This window comes from Electrophorus electricus, chromosome 2 (genome assembly GCF_041902795.1).
Source record: "Electrophorus electricus isolate QZ-2024a chromosome 2, ASM4190279v1, whole genome shotgun sequence".
Classification (NCBI taxonomy): Eukaryota; Metazoa; Chordata; class Actinopteri; order Gymnotiformes; family Gymnotidae; genus Electrophorus; species Electrophorus electricus.
The window spans coordinates 38,272,210-38,289,118 of NC_137498.1; the positions used below are offsets into that span (position 1 = coordinate 38,272,210).

The 16,909-nt window shown below is 37.9% G+C and overlaps 4 protein-coding genes across 8 annotated transcripts; 3 read left to right on the forward strand and 1 right to left on the reverse strand.

Annotated features, from left to right (window-relative positions):
* Window positions 1-1,041: 1,041 nt before the first annotated feature.
* On the forward strand, window positions 1,042-6,142 carry stk3 (serine/threonine kinase 3 (STE20 homolog, yeast)). Of its 2 annotated transcripts, XM_081702624.1 has the most exons (12): window positions 1,042-1,252; window positions 1,740-1,820; window positions 1,907-2,035; window positions 2,168-2,282; window positions 2,374-2,538; window positions 2,678-2,845; window positions 2,945-3,082; window positions 3,198-3,323; window positions 3,445-3,646; window positions 3,732-3,904; window positions 4,248-4,407; window positions 4,576-6,142. In XM_081702624.1, exons 1-11 carry the CDS (start codon window positions 1,230-1,232, stop codon window positions 4,404-4,406), a joined length of 1,479 nt encoding a protein of 492 aa, XP_081558750.1. In that variant the 5' UTR covers window positions 1,042-1,229; the 3' UTR covers window position 4,407; window positions 4,576-6,142. The 2 variants fall into 2 exon arrangements, with proteins under 2 accessions (XP_081558750.1, XP_026862107.2); XM_027006306.3 differs by having other exon boundaries at window positions 4,248-6,142.
* Window positions 6,143-6,547: 405 nt separating this feature from the next.
* On the forward strand, window positions 6,548-9,676 carry rida (reactive intermediate imine deaminase A). Of its 2 annotated transcripts, none has more exons than XM_035529495.2 (6): window positions 6,548-6,715; window positions 7,582-7,687; window positions 7,873-7,927; window positions 8,030-8,098; window positions 8,915-8,970; window positions 9,202-9,676. In XM_035529495.2, exons 1-6 carry the CDS (start codon window positions 6,630-6,632, stop codon window positions 9,259-9,261), a joined length of 432 nt encoding a protein of 143 aa, XP_035385388.1. In that variant the 5' UTR covers window positions 6,548-6,629; the 3' UTR covers window positions 9,262-9,676. The 2 variants fall into 2 exon arrangements, with proteins under 2 accessions (XP_035385388.1, XP_035385387.1); XM_035529494.2 differs by lacking the exon at window positions 6,548-6,715 and adding an exon at window positions 6,744-7,013.
* A 382-nt stretch (window positions 9,677-10,058) lies between these two features.
* On the reverse strand, window positions 10,059-13,074 carry LOC118241931 (uncharacterized). Of its 3 annotated transcripts, none has more exons than XM_035529499.2 (4): window positions 12,875-13,074; window positions 11,465-11,595; window positions 10,277-10,330; window positions 10,059-10,192 (listed from the first exon to the last, which is right to left on the reverse strand). In XM_035529499.2, the coding sequence occupies exons 1-4, from the start codon at window positions 12,895-12,897 to the stop codon at window positions 10,173-10,175; spliced, it is 228 nt and encodes a 75-aa protein (XP_035385392.1). In that variant the 5' UTR covers window positions 12,898-13,074; the 3' UTR covers window positions 10,059-10,172. The 3 variants fall into 3 exon arrangements, with proteins under 3 accessions (XP_035385392.1, XP_035385390.1, XP_035385389.1); XM_035529497.2 differs by having other exon boundaries at window positions 11,465-11,605; XM_035529496.2 differs by having other exon boundaries at window positions 11,465-11,611.
* A 611-nt stretch (window positions 13,075-13,685) lies between these two features.
* rpl30 (ribosomal protein L30) lies at window positions 13,686-16,024 on the forward strand. The gene is made up of 5 exons (XM_027006407.3): window positions 13,686-13,793; window positions 13,906-13,954; window positions 14,604-14,749; window positions 15,550-15,680; window positions 15,924-16,024. The coding sequence occupies exons 2-5, from the start codon at window positions 13,934-13,936 to the stop codon at window positions 15,974-15,976; spliced, it is 351 nt and encodes a 116-aa protein (XP_026862208.1). The 5' UTR covers window positions 13,686-13,793; window positions 13,906-13,933; the 3' UTR covers window positions 15,977-16,024.
* The last annotated feature ends 885 nt before the right edge of the window (window positions 16,025-16,909 follow it).

The following is a 16,909-nucleotide window of genomic DNA, read 5'->3' on the forward strand; positions in this document are numbered from 1 at the left end:
AGAACTATGAACTTTTTCAGCATTACCATGTAAGATTTTTGGAAATTAGTTCATATACTTTAATGTTTTAAACTGCAAAACAAAACACATAATGGAGAACACCCCGCAAAGTTTTTTTTTATTTCTGCATCATTTAAGTAAACATCCTCCCTCTTCTCTTTGTTGCAGTTCTGACTGTCTCTTTAAAGGCATCAAAGAGGGTAAGACACAAGCAGTTTGATGACCAGTTGCTAAGCAGCATTCCAGCTCCATTTTACTCTAACTAGTGATTGGCTGCTCTGTGCAAGTCTGGACAATGACTTTAGGGCATGGTCACTTTGCTGTCACATGCTATTAATACATTGTGCTGACAGCACCTTCTTCTGTAAGAAGGAAGAAGTGCACATTCTGACATTTTCCAAATTAAGGCATAAGTGGGAATACAGCTACATTGTTTTCCGACTGGATGTCCAATAAGTGTTCCAAGTTTGTATTTATTTATTTTATTTTATTACTTTAAAAGATCATGGCACCCAATATGCATAACAAATTAGTGGTGTTTTTCCATTATTCCTATTGACACTTAACCAAACTTGAAATTAGATATATGTACTACTTCAAAACAAGAGAGCAACTGAAATGAATAAAATAGCAAATACCAGGGGTTTTTTTTAATTGTAAGTGATGTTGCAGAGAAAAACTGCTTTAAATCGCAGTTACACTATTGATGTTTTTTTTTTTTTAAAAAAAAAGCACTGCTGCCACAAATATGGCTTCTTCAAATTACTTTATTCGCTGAAAGTGTTCTGTTGGTGTATACATTTTATAGCAATTCAGTACATTTAAAATGCAATATTAACATATTTTGTTAGAAATCTCGTACCATTAGCCCACTGAATAAGAGTCATCCTTATTTTCATTATCGTTTGTAGAATTGTATTAAGCAAAGCAAAACAGGAAAATGTAAGCTTTTCATTGCAACGATTTTTTTTCCCCACAGTACTAACGTCTATAATTTAGTGTTCATTTAATGTCTCCCGACTTTTATTTTTGGATCTATTTTGTCTTACGTCGCTAGTTGGGTCACTGTAATTCATGCGGTTGTAAGTCAATGCAATAAAAAGCGAGGCGAGCTAACCTTTTTTTTAACGAAAAAAGTCATGATTGGTACTAGTTTTCTTTAGGTTTTTATCTTAGATAATTGTTGAAGAATAATACAGTGGTGATTAATTTTGTATTATTTTCGGGCAATGGAGCATACGGTTCCTAAAAAGTAAGTAGCTAGCACTGGGCACGCTAAGCTAGGTTAGCTAGGCCGCTATTTATTTATCTGTCTAACTGGCTGTTAACAAATATGTCTATTTATAGGCCTCGTTAACGTACTACATAACGGAACTATGCAGGCCTTGATCATAATACTGTTAGCGAATTAGCAAGCTAGTTAGCTATACTATCTAGTTAACGCTAGCTGTCTGTATTGCATGATGTTCAGACAATGTAGTTAGCTGGCCACAAGTCAGCTGTTGTACTCGGCTACGATAGCGAAGTAAACTTGAGAAGTGGTTAGTCATGAGCTAGATAACGCTAGCTTGTTATAGTCGACGCAATTTCGCGTTAAGTCGATTACAGTTTAGTTGCTTTTCATTGTAGCGTACTGGCTAACGTTAGCTGATGTTTACAGAACGGAAATGAACAGTTGTCAGGAAATGTCAGTGATTCGGTTTAGACAGCTAACGCTTCGTATAACTATGTCTTCACAGTAAGTTAAAGAAGCTCAGTGAAGACAGTCTCACAAAGCAACCAGAAGAGGTCTTCGATGTTCTCGAAAAGCTTGGAGAGGGGTAATGAAAACTATGAACTAAATATTTTGTCATCAGTTGAATGTCTATGCATTGAAACTACAGTTGATAAAAAAACGTTTGTTCAGGTCGTATGGGAGTGTATTTAAAGCTATACACAAAGAATCAGGCCAGGTAGTGGCCATTAAGCAGGTTCCTGTGGAGTCGGACCTGCAAGAAATCATCAAGGAGATCTCCATTATGCAGCAGTGTGACAGGTAAAAACGCATAAGAATTACATTCTTGCACTGAATGTTTTGTTTATGTACACACTGCATCTATTGTATGGGCATTTGTTGAAAGTTCAGTATCTGATTAATATGACATTGGTATTAATGTATGTTGTCTAGTCCCTATGTGGTAAAATACTATGGCAGTTATTTCAAAAACACGGACCTCTGGATTGTGATGGAGTACTGCGGTGCTGGCTCTGTATCAGATATCATCCGGTTACGTAACAAAACAGTAAGTCGTTTGTACGATGGTCACTGGGGAAAAATTAAAGGATTTTTTTATGTCCATGTTAATCGTAACTTTGTTTATTCTGTATGTCTAGCTCACAGAGGATGAGATTGCTACTATACTTAAATCCACCCTGAAGGGTCTTGAGTATCTGCACTTCATGAGAAAAATCCACAGGGACATCAAAGCTGGAAACATCTTACTTAATACAGAGGGACATGCTAAATTAGCTGACTTTGGAGTAGCTGGACAACTCACTGTAAGATCTTTAAGTTATTTTCATATAAATAAATTGATTATAGCTCCTGGCCTATGAATGCTCTGCTTCCTTTATTCCAGTTGCAATTAAATGATGAGTGATCAAATATATCAGTGATCTGTTAACTTGTCTACCAAAGGACACCATGGCTAAAAGGAACACTGTGATTGGTACACCATTCTGGATGGCTCCTGAAGTGATTCAGGAGATTGGGTACAATTGTGTGGCAGATATCTGGTCCCTTGGCATCACTTCTATAGAAATGGCAGAGGGCAAGCCTCCTTATGCAGATATTCATCCAATGAGAGTGAGTGAAATGATTTATTAAGGGTTAGCTTGAGTAGTGAAAAAATGAAAATGCATGACTTTCATGTTATGTTTTGGCTTTTCTACCCCCCCTTTTTAGGCTATTTTCATGATTCCAACAAATCCCCCACCAACATTCCGGAAGCCTGAGCTATGGAGTGATGATTTTACAGACTTTGTAAAGAAATGTTTAGTGAAGAACCCAGAGCAGAGAGCTACAGCCACTCAGCTGTTACAGGTATACAATCATAAGTTTGCATGTATTCTTATTTAACCTAGGTAAATTGAAATAAGCACCATAAGTAATTTCAAGAAATGTATTTTTCCACCTTTTATTTCATCTTGTTCTGTAGCATCCCTTTATTACCAATGCCAAGCCAGTGACCATTCTGAGGGACCTGATCACAGAAGCCATGGACATGAAGGCAAAGAGACAACAGGAGCAGCAGAGAGAGCTGGAAGAGGAGGATGAAAACTCAGTAAGATTAGCACTTAACACGATCCTTTCTGTTTGAAGGCTTGCATGCTTGGCTTGTGTGTTTCTCAGGTTTGCCAGGGCTGCAAACGTTCTGACCTCTGCTGGGTGTGTGTTGGCTGCAGGAGGAGGAGGTAGAAGTGGACTCCCACACCATGGTAAAATCTGGCTCAGAGAGCGCTGGCACCATGCGGGCCACAGGCACGATGAGCGACGGCGCTCAGACCATGATCGAGCATGGCAGCACTATGCTCGAGTCAGACTTGGGCACTATGGTGATAAACAGCGATGAGGAAGATGAGGAAGAAGATGTAGGCTCAATGCGGAGTGAGTGTTGGTCTTTCACAATATATGACAATTCTGTTAAAATCTTCTTGATTATAAAATGTTTTTCCCACTTATACAAATAAAGGAAACCCTACAGCACAGCAAGGCCAGCGCCCATCTTTTATGGATTACTTTGACAAGCAGGACTCAAATAAAGCTCAGGAGAGTTACAATCACAACCAACATGACCCCTACCTCATACCCAAGACTGCTTTCCCAGATAACTGGAAAGTACCACAGGATGGAGACTTTGATTTTGTAAGTTCACATATACCATTTCATTTTCTTTATCTGTTAAAATTAATTTCAATATTGGGCATGTTCACCTGGTGTGTGTGTGCGTGTGTGCGTGTGTGCGTGTGTGCGTGTGTGCGTGTGTGCGTGTGTGCGTGTGTGCGTGTGTGCGTGTGTGCGTGTGTGCGTGTGTGTGCGTGTGTGCGTGTGTGCGCGTGTGTGCGTGTGTGCGTGTGTGCGCGTGTGTGCGTGTGTGCGTGTGTGTGCGTGTGTGTGCGTGTGTGTGCGTGTGTGTGCGTGTGTGTGCGTGTGTGTGCGTGTGTGTGTGTGTGTGTGTGTGTGTGTGTGTGTGTGTGTGTGTGTGTAGCTGAAAAACCTAGACTTTGAGGAGCTGCAGATGCGCCTCAGCGCTCTGGACCCGATGATGGAGAGGGAAATTGAAGAGTTGCGGCAGCGCTACACTGCAAAGAGGCAGCCTATCCTTGATGCCATGGATGCTAAGAAGCGTCGGCAGCAAAACTTCTAAGGCTAGAAAGAATGCAAATTCTAAATGGGCCAGACATTACATATGTTTTAAGTTTCATTAAAGATGTTACACCCAGTTTTAATGCTGGAGCCCTGCCTCTTTAAGTAAGCCCCCTGCTGTATGTTGTTAATTGGAGCATGTGGCTAAGGTTTTGTTTTTTCCCCAATAGGACACTGAGACCTGAGCAATGTCTTCACTAAGGTCTGTGAACAAAACACAAAACTCATTAACATTAAAATGACAAGGGAAAAACAACTACCATAGCCAGCAATAGATATAGTACTAAAAATCAGGATACGGTGCAGGTTATAATTGAAATACCACCATCTTGATCACAGAGAATCAGCCTGCTGATATTCAGAAGAGAATCATGGGGGGGGGGAAAGGTTTGGAAGAAATGTGCTCTCTCTCTCTCCCGTAATTTCACATTTACTGCCCTAACCATAGTACCACTCTGATTAATCTAAATGTGGAGTCAACCATGCACATCACACGGAGTGTTCTTCGTCTCTGAGGTTTTGATATTTTCAACACAAAGCACATAAGTACTCTTGCTTGGATGTTTAAGTTTATTTTTCAAATGGGGGAAAAACAGACAATCAAAGAAGGGGAATGTCTTAGCATACACTTCAGTCCAAAGTAATAAAACAAATGGGCTTCCCTTTTGGTTTGAAATTGGGTTAAGTGGGGTTCTGTGGTTATCGGACCATATTTTAGTAGACTGAACTTAATTGAAATAGGCTTTGAATTAAGTTTTAAATGTGTCCTCTTTATAATGGTAATAGGGGACAGACTGGGAGTTTCTAACAGTACCTCCATTGTTAAGACTAGAAGGACACAATGTAGCCCTGTAAATACACATGGACCATTAAATTTCCAATATTTGGTTTCTGTGCTGAATGTCATGTTTTCTCAGTTTTAGATGTTCTGAACATGTGTCTTTATATTGCCCTATTCTCAATATTCTGCTGGTGCCTCCCATCATGTTCAGTATGGTAAACACGCCTGTGTGAGAGTGGTTTTTATGTGCTCTTAAACCCCCACTTTGTCTTAGGGGCTACCTGATAGGTTCTCTTTATCCTTCTCCTCTTTGTCAAGGGTTGATTGATTTAAAGACTGTTATAACCTCTGTTTCTGTGGGACCAGTACCTTTTCTAAGTTACATGAGTGTTTCATATTTTTACATGTTTTAGAACTATTTCCACTGTATATCCTAATTTATTGTGCATTATTCATTGCTTTTATAGCTGCTGTTGCATGTAAACCTTTTTAATAACATTGAATGCTGACTTCTCTACCCTTAGACACTTTATATAAACAAAACAAACAACCAACAAGCTCTAAACATGCCATCGTATTTTCTGCCTATTAGAAAAGTCTACAACCTGGATAATTTTGTCTCTTCTATTGTTTTGGAATAAGGTTTTCTTGTGTTTGCAGTTTGTTACTCAGTCACCAAAGGTGGCGCTTATTTAAGGTCAGTTTCCTGTCTTTCATTTTAGTTCAAATCGACTTGTAAAACATTGTTTTTCATTTTAATTTCTTTAATCTTAAAAAGGGGAAATTTCTTATTCTTGTCTCAGTAAACGTTTAATAATCTGACTACCATCATTATATTACCTTAGATGAAGGAAACCAGAAACCAATACTGATGTACAAAGTTACCAGTGTTGCATGCTTTACGGTATACACCAAAGTATACATAACACCGAATAAAGCAGTTTGTCCGAAACATACTATGAAACAACGGAATGTTTTTTCTTATGAAGTAATGACTGCAGATGTTGCTCGTTCTTTTTTCCCCATCCCGTCCATATGATTTCATTTAACCTAGCTAGACAAAATTAAAGTTACCGGCTTTTTCACTATGGTATAGCAATAGGCTAAACGTACTACAGTGTAAAGATATGTTACCTTAGTTTGAGTATTATACACACATCTAATTTGTTTTTGCATGTATTGCGATTAATCTAAATTAAAGCCTAGGAATTTGCATTTGGTCCATACGTCCGAATCAGATTACGCATATCTGATGCTTGAATCATGCCACGCCTTTCTAAATATAACGATATCTAATCATGCGCTTTGTCCAATCTAGGATGCGTCCATATCTGAATGATTACGGTATAGTTTGTGTCTCACGAACTGGAAGTGCTGTGTGAAACCTAGCGCGTGTCTGTCCGGTCCTTAGAAAGTTTGCACTCGTCCACACCGAGAATTCAGATGAGAAACCATCTTTTAATAATGTCCACAATAATACGAAGGATTATCTGCACTGTCAATGCTCCAGCAGCAATTGGTCCTTACAGGTCAGAAAACATTTCTGAAACAATAATAATATCGTTTATTCTAATTTAATCTTTGTGAAGGTGGTCCTCTTGCTAAAATACATTGCCCTCCATGTTCTGTTGGGCCCTCTTTGGATGATATTATTGGCAAACGTTAATTATCTGCGAGATATTTGTTCGGAGGCGTGTCGTTAGTGTCGATGAACGCAGAGACATTTGGGAGACATTTCTTGCTTTTTCTTATATTGGACGAGATGGCTTCTATTCGAAGACACATACCATATTCGCATAAAGCCCCAATTAGGCAGGGAATATACAGGTAGGCGGCACTTGTCTAATAAAATACTTTTATGAATTGGCTTTCCGTTACTTTAACTTCATTTTAAAAATGTAAAAATACATTTAGTAATAAAAAATTTAAAAAACCATGAGGTATGGTTTCACCACCCTTACATCTTTCTAGGCGCATTATATATTTTTGAAGTTGACTAACATCAGTTTCACGTTTTGAAATTAAGTGTAATTTTAATCCGTGCAAAGACGTGGTTTTCAACGGGGGAAGGTGTAGACAGTAGACACACGTTTAGCAAGACGTTTTTTGTATTCTGTTTAGTTTTGGGGGCCTGTTCTAAATATTTGTATCTGTCAAGTGGATTGTTATTTAGCAAAATTTATATAATTTAAATAATTTACAATGGCAGAAATAAATTAAAAATTCATTAGGTATATGTTTCTCTTAAGTATGAATTAAGTAAGTATTAGCAGCAAGGGACAGGGAAGTACAAAGTCTAATCGTTTTAGTAATCGGTTACTGGCCTCATGACGTATGCAAAACCCTATTCTCTTGCCTCCTACATTACATTTAGTTTACTGTTTTTCAAATTCAGCCAGGCAGTGGTGGTGGATCGCACTATGTATATCTCGGGTCAAATTGGCATGGTAGCAGCATCAGGACAGTTAGTTACTGGAGGAGTGCAGGCCGAAGCCAAACAGGTGAGGGAGACTAACCCAAGGGGAAACGTTTGTTTTTATATATATATATATATATATATATATATATATATATATATATATAACAAATTTATTCATTCATTTTGGAGGATCCCTCCATTAGTTCTGGAGAGCTCAATTTTATTTGTCCAACAATGTGTACAAAATATGTTGTTTCCAATACAAAGGCTCTTATTAACATGGGGGAGATTCTGAAAGCAGCTGGATGTGGATATGAAAATGGTAAGAATTTCTAGACTGAATATTATTTTGCATCGTATTTGTTATAAGATGTAGCCTACAGTATGCGATGTTTATCTGTTTGTATATGTGTGTGTGTTTCAGTTGTCAAGACAACTGTGCTCTTGGCAGACATCAATGACTTCAATTGTGTCAATGATATTTATAAGCAATGTAAGTAAACTGAGCAAGGGTTTGCTCATAGGCACAACTAAAATCACCACATGGTGGCACTGTTTTACCTGAATTAACAGCATATCACCACACTGACTGCCATGGATTTCCTTTAGTACTAAGAGAAAATGAATGAGCTTGCTTACTCGCATTGCTATGAGTGCTTCCCAGAGGACTGCTATTTGATTGTGACTATGATGCATTCCTTGCCCAAATTAATGAATGTACAGTTCTGTACTTTAATAAAAAAGAATCTAGATTTAAATATCATGTTAAGACAAATTAGTAGTTTTTGTAGCCTGCATTAGGCACTTATAGCTTGTTACTCAAAAGATATGCAGTGGCGCGCTTGTCTACTGTGGGAAATTGCCTCTTTTATATAATCCAGAAAGGTAATTCAATCGTAGTAGCTGTGTGTAAGGAGATACAGAATGGGGCAGTGAAAATAAAGCTTCCTCTGTTCCAGACAACATAACATGACAGACCCTGAACACACACAACTTTCCTTGATCCACTGGACAAATATGCACTGAACACATCATGCTTTAAAAAAAGTTGAAATTTGTACAAATTCACAAGACAAGGTCTTCGTACTTATCATAAATAAGGAACATTCTCTCTGTTTTCTGAGTGAGAAACTCTACACTGTTTGTGTTGAAGAACTGCTGTCATCAGCCATTTAAGTTCAAGGTGACAGATCTCTGGAAACACAGGGCATATGGTGCTCTCATGTTCACTGTCACAGTTTGGTAATCAGTTGTCATTTAGGTCTAGAAGTAGAGATACATTTGATTGTGTGTATGTTTCTTGCTTTAGTTTTCAGCAGGAACTTCCCAGCCAGGGCTGCCTACCAAGTTGCTGCACTACCTCGAGTAAGTCTGCGGGTATCAGTACTTGTTTAAGGGCTATCACCTTATTCAAAAACTAACCAACAATTAATATAGAACATATAAACACAGGAAATTGTCAGCATGCATCCTGACAAGACAGCATGCCTCTGACTACTATTTCCAACAGTTTCTACATTGCTACATGTATGTAAGTTTGCAGTGACCAACTTTTGTTTTGTCTTGTGTCTCCTTTTTGGGTTCTCCTCTCAAAAGGGTGGACTTGTTGAAATTGAAGCAGTTGCTGTATTGGGACCAATTACAGATGCATCCTGACTATCTAATGTGAGAGAGCACAAATTGTAACTCATTCAGTAACCTAAAATTCAATTACTGGATCAGTTTTAGAAAAAAATATTTCTTGTGTTGTGAACTATGATTGAAATATCTCAATTATCCTGGTTCATGTTTATGGTAAACAACAGTTTTTGATTTTCATGTCATGAAATGGCTTGATCACTACATCCATTTTGCACAATGTAATGCACATGGTTTAAACTACTAATTAAATGTACTTAACTGAATTGTAATGTTTCATATTTTTATCAAATTTTGTGATTGTGACCTCACAATATACCAGTCAATGCAAATACATTGCAAAGCCTTTTTTTCAAACTGTTGATTTTTGCATATTTCAAATTGTATTGTGAATGCACACAATTACTTTGACAATAAAGGGTTTGTATGGTAACTGCAAATTATTTGTCAATCAGCAAATTCCAATATTCTGGGATTTGAGAACTTTGTTATATGTATTTCATATGAAAATAAGGCTTTTAAATATTTTGCTGTATGTAAGACATTAATGCTATGTATATTACACTATTGGGATCTCAAGTGCTTTTCATATTTGAGGCCATTTTATCAAGGGAAGGGCAGCAATATGTATTCTGTAAGTGGCCAATCCTAACGTCTGACACAAATGTAAACAGATGTACAAAGGTAATATTTGCTGAAGTGCTGTGAAAGATGACCTATATACAAAAGTGTACATTCCCAACACCACTGACAAGAAGAAAGGCACAGTGATGTCTGCTAGACCCCAATCTGAAAGATCTGGTCTGCAGCTTGGCAACAGGTAAGCAATGTGTTACTTTATGCTTTAAGCATTTGAAGGTTTCCTGCTTTGGTGTGAGGTCTTTCTTGATTCTCCAATGTTGATGTGGTGTCTGTGATTCTGAAGGACTTTAGCTTCCCTCACTGGGATCTGAATGAGAGAGATGGATTAGCATAGAATCCAGATCAGAAATAATACATCTGCTTAGTCTTCAGGTTTAAAGAGTCTACTCACCTGATACTTCCTCGGGTGGGACTGATTCTGTCTGCCTTTCATCTGTAGCCACAGCTTTTTAAAGATGACCAAAAAAAGAACATATGTAGTTCATATTCTTTCATGGAATTAACTTTATCTGAATAGTAAAAAAATGCAAAGCATTAAAACATCCATCTATAATTATGGTGCCCCAAATGCATCATAACACTGCTGCTTTTTTTGGAAAATGACAAAGCTCCCAATAACACGTTTATGATTTAAATTCTTGCATGTTAAAATGACAGCATATGTCATTTTGATGACATGATCAACAACTAGCATTTTAAACTTGGTTAACTTGTTTCTTGTTCTATCAGGAAATGCCTTTATTTTTTCTCAGAATATTAAACATTCATCGTAATACATTTTCTTATTTATGTCTTTATGACCCCTAAATTATGTACTACTGTTCGCATATCCACACAGACATTTGCATTAATGGAGCCATCATCATTTACATGGGCAAACACTATCATGACACTGAAGCATGGCTGAATAACCAGGGATATGTAAACCTGCACTTAGGTCACAGACCTTGACCAGCATTTAGCAGATCAATCCAGTCCATAAAAGTATAGTAAACAATACAAAAATACAATATACTTATGCAATGTATAATATCACATTTGGGGTGCATTACCCATCAAAAACAAAAAGCTAAATGTCTTTTTAATGGTTTAAATGCCATCATTTAATATGACCTGTTTTGGTTATGTTTAACCTTGTGGGTTCATTAGGTGACAGACATGTAATAGAATCCTGTGGAAAGACTGCCTGTGCGGAGGCCCAACGGGAGGTTGCAAAAGGAAACTTAAGTAGGGTTATTATTCCAAACTATGGAATAATAAATTAACTGGTAAATTAAAAACTATGTTTCATATATGTTCATATGCTATTTTTCCTTCACTGTTCTAGGATATCCATGATATTTTGTAATTAGTTGATTAATTAGGTATTTTATTATTCAACCATTATTCAACAATTTTATTATTCTACCATTCACCTCTTTAAAATAATACCAAACTGCTTCCTTCAGATAGTACAGAGGTTTTTTTCAGTACCACTAAAACATAGAAGATGGAATATTGTGCATGTGGAGATTTGCTCCTTGGACTTGGCCAGTCTATTTGCATGGCAAACAGCACAATACATCTCCATATTACATACCTTCATCTTGACTCACTGCTAGCAGCTGTGGAGCAGCCCCTGGTGTGGAAGAGTCAGACGTGGAAGCTGCCTCTGCATCCTGGGTCTCGGCAGCAGCATCTTCGAAGTTCTGCAGGGCCCCAGAAGACTCACTGGCAGCCTCTGGGGCTAATTCATTAGCTGTATCACTTTCTATGTTTATACTAGCTGTTCCTTTAATGGTAACATTAGAATATTTTTATGACTATGTAAGTATGTCTATGCAGTTATGAATACACCTTCTACAAGAAACCTTAATGATGAAAGAGACATGTGCTTAAACACATTTTTGGGGACATAAAATTTATATCTAAATATATTGTTTCTGTTACAACAGTGAATAGCTAACATTTACTCATGCAACACTTAACAGCCACTAAAGTCAAACACAAACAAACCACAGGTAAATAAATTACTAGAGAATGAACCGAGAAGCTTCATTATCTAACTGAGAGATCTTACCCTAATGGAAGAGGTGACTTGTGAGTGCAATATCTTTAGCAGGATTAAATTATATTTATGGTAATTTTTAGTTTCTTTTTCATCCTCGATTGCTTTTTTGCACTCTGCACTGCAAAAAAATAAGTAATTATCTGTCTAGTGTAAAAGATGATCATCTTTTCACTCCACAAAACTGCCTCCTGCTCTATAACCCATACAATTTAAAGCTTCTTGTCTCTATGGTGTGTTGGATAAAAAGTTTGACTTGTTAATGGTTGTATGACATAGCAAGTTCTTCGTACATTAATGTCCAAGCTAAAATCACAGAGACAACACCGTACACTTCAGTTAATGAAAGCTTGCTTAAATATGAGTGAAAGGTCTGTACAGTTTTAGCCCCATACTACCATCTTCATGGTTGACAGTCCATGTTGAAATGTTGATTTCATTTATTTTCTGCAATGGCATGTACTCAAGAGTTGTTTTTTGCTGTTGTTGTTGTTATTTGTACAGTTTCACCAACTGACATTCCAAGGTAACCAAACATCTCCATAGGACCAGTCCTTTACCTTTTTTGACACCTTACAGCATATAGGCGTCACTAAAGACCGTAACATGATGATGTGGAATCATGCATCTTCATCTCATTTGTTTTTACATCCACAGTATTTACATAAAATATTTTTTATAATATATAAAGGGAGGGTGAGCACGGGGGAAGTACGATAACCAAATCAAGACTGAAATAACATTTTCGGTATTAAAACGCAAACAAACACCAGAGCCAAAAGAACAAACTAACCGCTCTATGACTGGGACCATGGCTGGATTAAAATGATTAAAAAGCATCAAGAATGCGAAAACCAGCTTATTTTGAAATGAAAAGTTAAAAAGCAGTCAAATAATTTAAGAGACAGTTACAGTAATTACAAATTTAAAATGAATTCCTACCGGTTGTGTATGCTCCATTGCATTCCTCTAGTTTTGTATTTACTCGGGTTGTATCTTGAGCTATTGTGTGTGTGCTAGATGTACATCCCATACTGCCACTACCCCAACATAGAAATGCGGTGTTTTTATATCTCGTTGCAGATCTTGTCTCGCTGGTGTTGCGCTTGCACGGAAAGACCACGAAGACTAAGAGTGTGGCGTCACAAGCGCGCGCGACTGAACTCCCAACACCCAGCCTCCTTTTGAGTTTGCGCGCGACGCTTTATTGGGACCACAGTTCGAGTCGCTCGCTCTGTTGCCGAGCGATTTGCCGATTTGAGAACTCCGCGGCAAATTACTTTTGTAACTTACGGAGCCTCAACATCCCTGTAAATATAGGCACAATTTGGAAGAAAGGTTCACAATAAAACTTTGCTTTGAGTTTAAACTTGCGATGATAAGAAAACAGCCCATGACATGATTTTGTCACCTACATTCTTTGCTCTAACCTAACTTTTTGATGGTAGGTACTGAGTACCAAAACCGATGGCCTATTGGTTAAACACATTTATCAAACTATTTGAAAACCTGGAAGGTTATTTCGCAATTTTCAGTTCCATGTTAATTAGGCTGTTAGGCACAGCATCCAGTTCTACACAGAAAAAAAAGAAGACTAGACTCATGTTCTAGTTTGCTCATATTTTTTTTTAAGATTAGTGATTGCTGCTGATGAACTAACCATGCAGAGAATGAAATTCAGTCACAGTTAGCTAAAACCTCCGTTACATAGACCTAAAAAACTAAAACTATCTTATTGGGTAGAAAATAGAAACGAGCGTGACGCCAAACTCGCACTCTCGCGATGAGCCCATGTGATTTACGAAAGCAGTGCAGTGTGGGAAATTCTTTCTCTACGAGGCCATCTTGGGGATATCAAGCCGTAAGTGTGGCTCTGTAATTATAATGAGAAAATAGCCTGTTTTCGTAAGTGTTTCGCAATCGTTTAGTGTTATTCTGAAACGGTAAGGCTTTATCCAGTATATTGTGTTCAGGTTGGCCGGATTGGACTGAACATCTACAATGGTGGCCGCAAAGAAAACGGTGAGTGGCGCTCAGCGCCGCCGGAGATGCCAAGATATCTTAGCCGCGATGTTTCACGTGGGAGTGTTCTGAGGAACCAAAGCATCGCACTTTAGTTTTTTTTACTTTCTAATATTGGCTATCACTTTCAGAGTTTTCGCGGAGACGAGCGAGTATTGCACCGTGATTTCATGTCGTAGTTTGGTTTATAACAATAAAGGGAACGTGTTGAATTTACAAGCCGACTAGCGAAGCTGTAGCTGATTGACCTAGCAAGCTAGCCATGCATCACTAGCTTGTTAGTTGCACGCTTGAGTCTGGCGGTCCGAAAGCTGGTTAGGTTAGTTATATCGACTGACCAGTTTGGTTTTGAAAATAAATGATAGCTCGATCGGTCGCAGTTGTGATCTGGAGGTTGTCCCGTCTGTGTGGTCAGTGAAAGGTTTAGGCGAAATACAGTGTATCAGCGCTATCTAGCCACTCAGTAAGCTATTTTTAACGTTTGATAGCTAGCTAACGTTATCAAACATCTAATTTAAGTTATAGTTGGATGGCTGTTTTGAATATACACAGCCTGCATAATACCGTGATGGCCACGGATGTTTGTGAAATAGTTATTGTAGCTACAGTGTATATCCATTGACATTTTGTAATTTCTGTAATTCCACAGAAAAAGTCTTTGGAGTCCATTAACTCCAGACTGCAACTGGTAATGAAGAGCGGTAAATACGTTCTGGGATACAAACAGTCACAAAAGATGATTCGTCAAGGCAAAGCCAAGCTGGTTATCCTGGCCAACAACTGTCCTGCACTGAGGTATTCACATTTAACAGTTGTATTCAACGTGGGTACTGATTGATTTATGTAACTATAATTGCGCTATTCCATTTTGATGGGCTAGAAGATCCGTCAGTAATTACATTTTAGTTACATATTTCGCCGGTGCAGGAGACATTTGTCAAACTTGGGTGCTTTTAAACATATTCTGTGTTTGAGGAATGGGGAAATATTGATTGTAAAAATCATTTGATCAAATCAGAGGGGTTGCTTGTTCAGAAAACATGGTTTGTTTTATTGTAAATGCATACAGTTCACTTGTGGCTGACTTTCACTATTAAAGACAACTGAGTAAAAATGTTGGCAATCTTCGCTGCTTGAATTGGTTAAACAGCCACACTTGGCTTAATCCTGTTCACCCCAGACATTTGGGATCTGTGTTCTTTCAGCCTGTATGCTTCAGACTGTTGTAACTGAATTTTTGATCCAGCATATCTGTATACATGTTTATTTTATAGTAATGCATGAGCACTATAGTAGTCTGGAGTACTATAATTGTGGTTATATTATTGGGGGTGGTGGTGGTGTTATACAGCAAGTGTTGGGGTAGACAAAGGCTATTTCATGAGTTGGTAAACATATAAGCGTTCATTTCCAGCAGTCATGGGGCTGTAAAATTATGGTTATTATTGCAAGATGATTTAAAACTAATAGATTATGGATTGTGGCTCTGAATGTGTACAAGCACTGGTAGACACTTATACTTCTCTCTCATTCATTCATTCATAAATAAAAAAAAATACGTGCACCCCATTTTTCCTTTTTCATTCTACTTCCAGGAAATCAGAAATTGAGTACTATGCTATGCTGGCCAAAACTGGTGTTCATCACTACAGTGGAAACAACATTGAGCTTGGCACAGCCTGTGGTAAATACTACAGGGTTTGTACACTGGCCATCATTGACCCTGGTACGTAATTAGCACCATGACAGCGCACTGACTGGTAAAAGATTTGTACGCATGTTTTGTTTGGCACAGTAATAATGCATTACAGTACAACTAATTTCTTTTCATTCAAAACCACTAACTTTGTGGTGCAGTCGAAGTAATTCACTGGTTTAAAAAAAACAAAAAACATCCACACCTGGAAATGGTAGGTTGCTGACTTAAATCATTAACATGGCTTGACTCAGTATCCACTTGTCTCCACAGGTGATTCTGACATCATCAGAAGCATGCCAGACCAGCAGCAGGGCGAGAAGTAGAGCATTTTTTTCCTGAAGTTGCTATAAATAAATCTGGTTGAAATGGTAGTTTGGTTGTTTACTTCCTATTACTAATCTCTCTTTGATCATAAAGCAACATGGTTTAATTTTTTATCTGATATGTATAATTTAAAAAGGTAGGGGGGATTAAACATGCCTGTTAACTTATGCATTGAAGCATACCATTGAAGTATCTTTTGAACCTATTTTAAATCTGTTGTAACTATCTTGGCTACCTTGGGGCTGTCAGAAAAGTAAGACTGCAACCAGAGATTCACAAGTTTACATTTGGTACTGCATAGGCTTGAGGGAATCACTTTTTTTGTTCCTTCGTCTGAGATTTTGTTATGAAATGATTAAATGCAGTAGCATAACCTTTCCCATTACAGTGCCTAATGGGTTTTGATGCTGCTGTCAAATAATCCTTAGTCAAATCCTGCCAATGGCAGGTGATACTGCTGAAGTATGATAAGCATCAGGGCAGAGATGACACAAGACCAGGTACCCTTGGGAACCTACTGTGGGGCTATTTTGTTTAATCACACACAATACGCATAAATGTACTGCTTGGATAATAACAGCATTTTAAAGAGTTACAGAAATATCCAGTCACTTTGGGTGGAATAGCTTTTGTTTTCAAAATTGCAGGCCCCAAATAAAACAGCTTCGGTACAAGTGTCTCTCATAGCTGTTAGCTTGTGCTTCATAAAATAACTGCTTTCAGATTTGTTTAAATCTGACTCAGTTATTCATGTACAGGAAGTGGAGAAAGATGAGTATATCTAAGGACAGAAAGGTAGTGCCATCTCCCATGTGTGGACTCGTCCTTATAAACTACTTGAATGGGAGGGCTTGTCAGACAACTATACCCACATGATTTTTGCTATTCACAATCCACATTTTGTGTGTGTAGTAAAGAGCCACAACCACAGT

Coding starts and splice junctions, on each gene's coding strand:
- rida (XM_035529494.2), top strand. CDS start 6,895: ATGAACGCAGAGACATTTGGGAGACATTTCTTGCTTTTTCTTATATTG. Junction 7,928..8,029: donor TGGATGTGGATATGAAAATG/GTAAGAATTTCT, acceptor TGTGTGTTTCAG/TTGTCAAGACAACTGTGCTC. Junction 8,099..8,914: donor CAATGATATTTATAAGCAAT/GTAAGTAAACTG, acceptor TTCTTGCTTTAG/TTTTCAGCAGGAACTTCCCA.
- stk3 (XM_027006306.3), top strand. CDS start 1,230: ATGGAGCATACGGTTCCTAAAAA. Junction 2,036..2,167: donor ATTATGCAGCAGTGTGACAG/GTAAAAACGCAT, acceptor TATGTTGTCTAG/TCCCTATGTGGTAAAATACT. Junction 3,083..3,197: donor CAGCCACTCAGCTGTTACAG/GTATACAATCAT, acceptor CTTGTTCTGTAG/CATCCCTTTATTACCAATGC.
- rpl30 (XM_027006407.3), top strand. CDS start 13,934: ATGGTGGCCGCAAAGAAAACG. Junction 14,750..15,549: donor AACAACTGTCCTGCACTGAG/GTATTCACATTT, acceptor TTCTACTTCCAG/GAAATCAGAAATTGAGTACT. Junction 15,681..15,923: donor ACTGGCCATCATTGACCCTG/GTACGTAATTAG, acceptor TTGTCTCCACAG/GTGATTCTGACATCATCAGA.
- LOC118241931 (XM_035529496.2), bottom strand. CDS start 12,965: ATGGGATGTACATCTAGCACACACACAATAGCTCAAGATACAACCCGA. Junction 10,331..11,464: donor AGCAGTGAGTCAAGATGAAG/GTATGTAATATG, acceptor ATCTTTAAAAAG/CTGTGGCTACAGATGAAAGG. Junction 10,193..10,276: donor CCCACCCGAGGAAGTATCAG/GTGAGTAGACTC, acceptor TCTCTCATTCAG/ATCCCAGTGAGGGAAGCTAA.